This window comes from Geospiza fortis, unplaced genomic scaffold (assembly GCF_000277835.1).
Source record: "Geospiza fortis unplaced genomic scaffold, GeoFor_1.0 scaffold1338, whole genome shotgun sequence".
NCBI lineage: Eukaryota > Metazoa > Chordata > Aves > Passeriformes > Thraupidae > Geospiza > Geospiza fortis.
In genome coordinates this window covers 49,311-50,894 of record NW_005054867.1, presented here as the reverse complement: position 1 = coordinate 50,894, position 1,584 = coordinate 49,311, and the positions used below count along the sequence as shown (strand labels likewise).

Sequence of the window (1,584 nt, the reverse complement as noted above, 5' to 3'; positions counted from 1 at the left end):
TGGGAATTAATTGGGAATTACGTGGGGATTTTCCAGGAATTATATGGGAATTATCTGGGAGTTGTGTGGGAATTCATCAGGAATTGTCTGGGAATTAATCAGGAATTAGGTGGGAATTATCTGGGAATTATCTGGGAATTAATTGGGAATTAGTCAGGAATTATCTGGGAATTCACCAGGAATTAGGTGGGAATTGTGTGGAATTATCTGGGAATTAATTGGGAATTAATCAGGAATTAATTGGGAATTGTCTGAGTATTGTCCTGGAATTATCTGGGAATTATCCAGGAATTTGATCTGGAATTACCTGGGAATTAATCAGGAAATATCTGGGAAATATCCAGGGCTTATCTGGGAATTACCCAGGATTTTTATCCAGAATTTGATCCGGAATTACCCAGGATTTTTATCCAGAATTTTATCTGGAATTTTGCAGGAATTACCTGGGATTATCTGGGAATTTGGGAGCTGGGATTTGGGAAAATGGGGTTTGGGGGTTTGGGAATGGGGAGAGGGGCAGGAAAAGGGGATTGGGGCTCTGGGAACAGGGAAAAGGGGATTTTTCCCATTTTTCCCATTCCAATTTTTCCCATTTTTTCCCCATTTTTCCCATCCCAGGTGAACCTGAACTCCATCCGGCGCTGTTTGCTCATCTCCTACGACGCCGAGTCCCAGCTCCTGGAATTCCGCCACTAGTGAGAGCCTGAGCCCAATTCCTGAATTCCCAAAACCCCAAATTCCTCAATTCCCAAAATCCCAAATTCCTGAATTCCCAAAATCCCAAATTCCTCAATTCCCAAAGTCCCAAATTTCTCAAGTCCTGAATTCCCAAATCCTCAATGTCCCAAATTCCCAAAGTCCTGAATTCCTCAATTCCCAAAGTCCCAAATTTCTCAAGTCCTAAATTCCCAAATCCTCCAAGTCCCAAAGTCCCGAATTCCCAAAGTCCCAAATTCCTGAATTTCCAAATTCCCAAAATCCCCAAGTCCCAAAGTCCTGAATCCCAAATTCCCGAATTCCCAAAGTCCTGAATTCCTGAATTCCCAAAATCCCTAATTCCCAAAATCCCAAAGTCCTGAATTCCCAAAGTCCTGAATTCCTGAATTCCCAAAATCCCTAATTCCCAAAATCCCTAATTCCCAAAATCCCAAAGTCCTGAATTCCCAAAGTCCTGAATTCCCAAATCCTGAATTCCTGAATTCCCAAAATCCCTAATTCCCAAAATCCCAAAGTCCTGAATTCCCAAAGTCCTAAAACCTCAAAGTCCCAAATTCTCCAATTCCTAAAGTCCTGAATTCCCAAAAAGTCCCGAATTCCCAAAATCCCGAATTCCCAATTTCCCAAAATCCCAAATTACCGAAATCCCAAATTCCTGAACTCCCATTTTTACACCATTTTCCCCAAATTCCCATTTTTTCCCCCAAATCCAGCAGTGTCCAGGTGGTGCCCGTGGGGCTCAGCCGGGGGCTCCGGAAAATTCTGCAGGAGAAATTCCCGAACCTGGGCAGGATGGACGACGTCAGCCAGCTGCTCATGGGGTACCTGGGGACATCGGGGACACCTTGGGGACACCTTGGGGACATC

The 1,584-nt window shown here is 44.0% G+C and overlaps 1 protein-coding gene across 1 annotated transcript in view; it reads left to right on the top strand.

Moving 5' to 3' along the window:
• Nucleotides 1–1,584, top strand: part of LOC115949165 (suppressor of SWI4 1 homolog) — a 4,113-nt gene that overhangs the window by 1,219 nt on the left and 1,310 nt on the right. The window contains exons 2-3 of the mRNA XM_031065559.1: nt 619–695; nt 1,431–1,538. Of these exons, the coding sequence (XP_030921419.1) occupies nt 619–695; nt 1,431–1,538 (185 nt within the window). The remainder of the gene's footprint in view (nt 1–618; nt 696–1,430; nt 1,539–1,584) is intronic.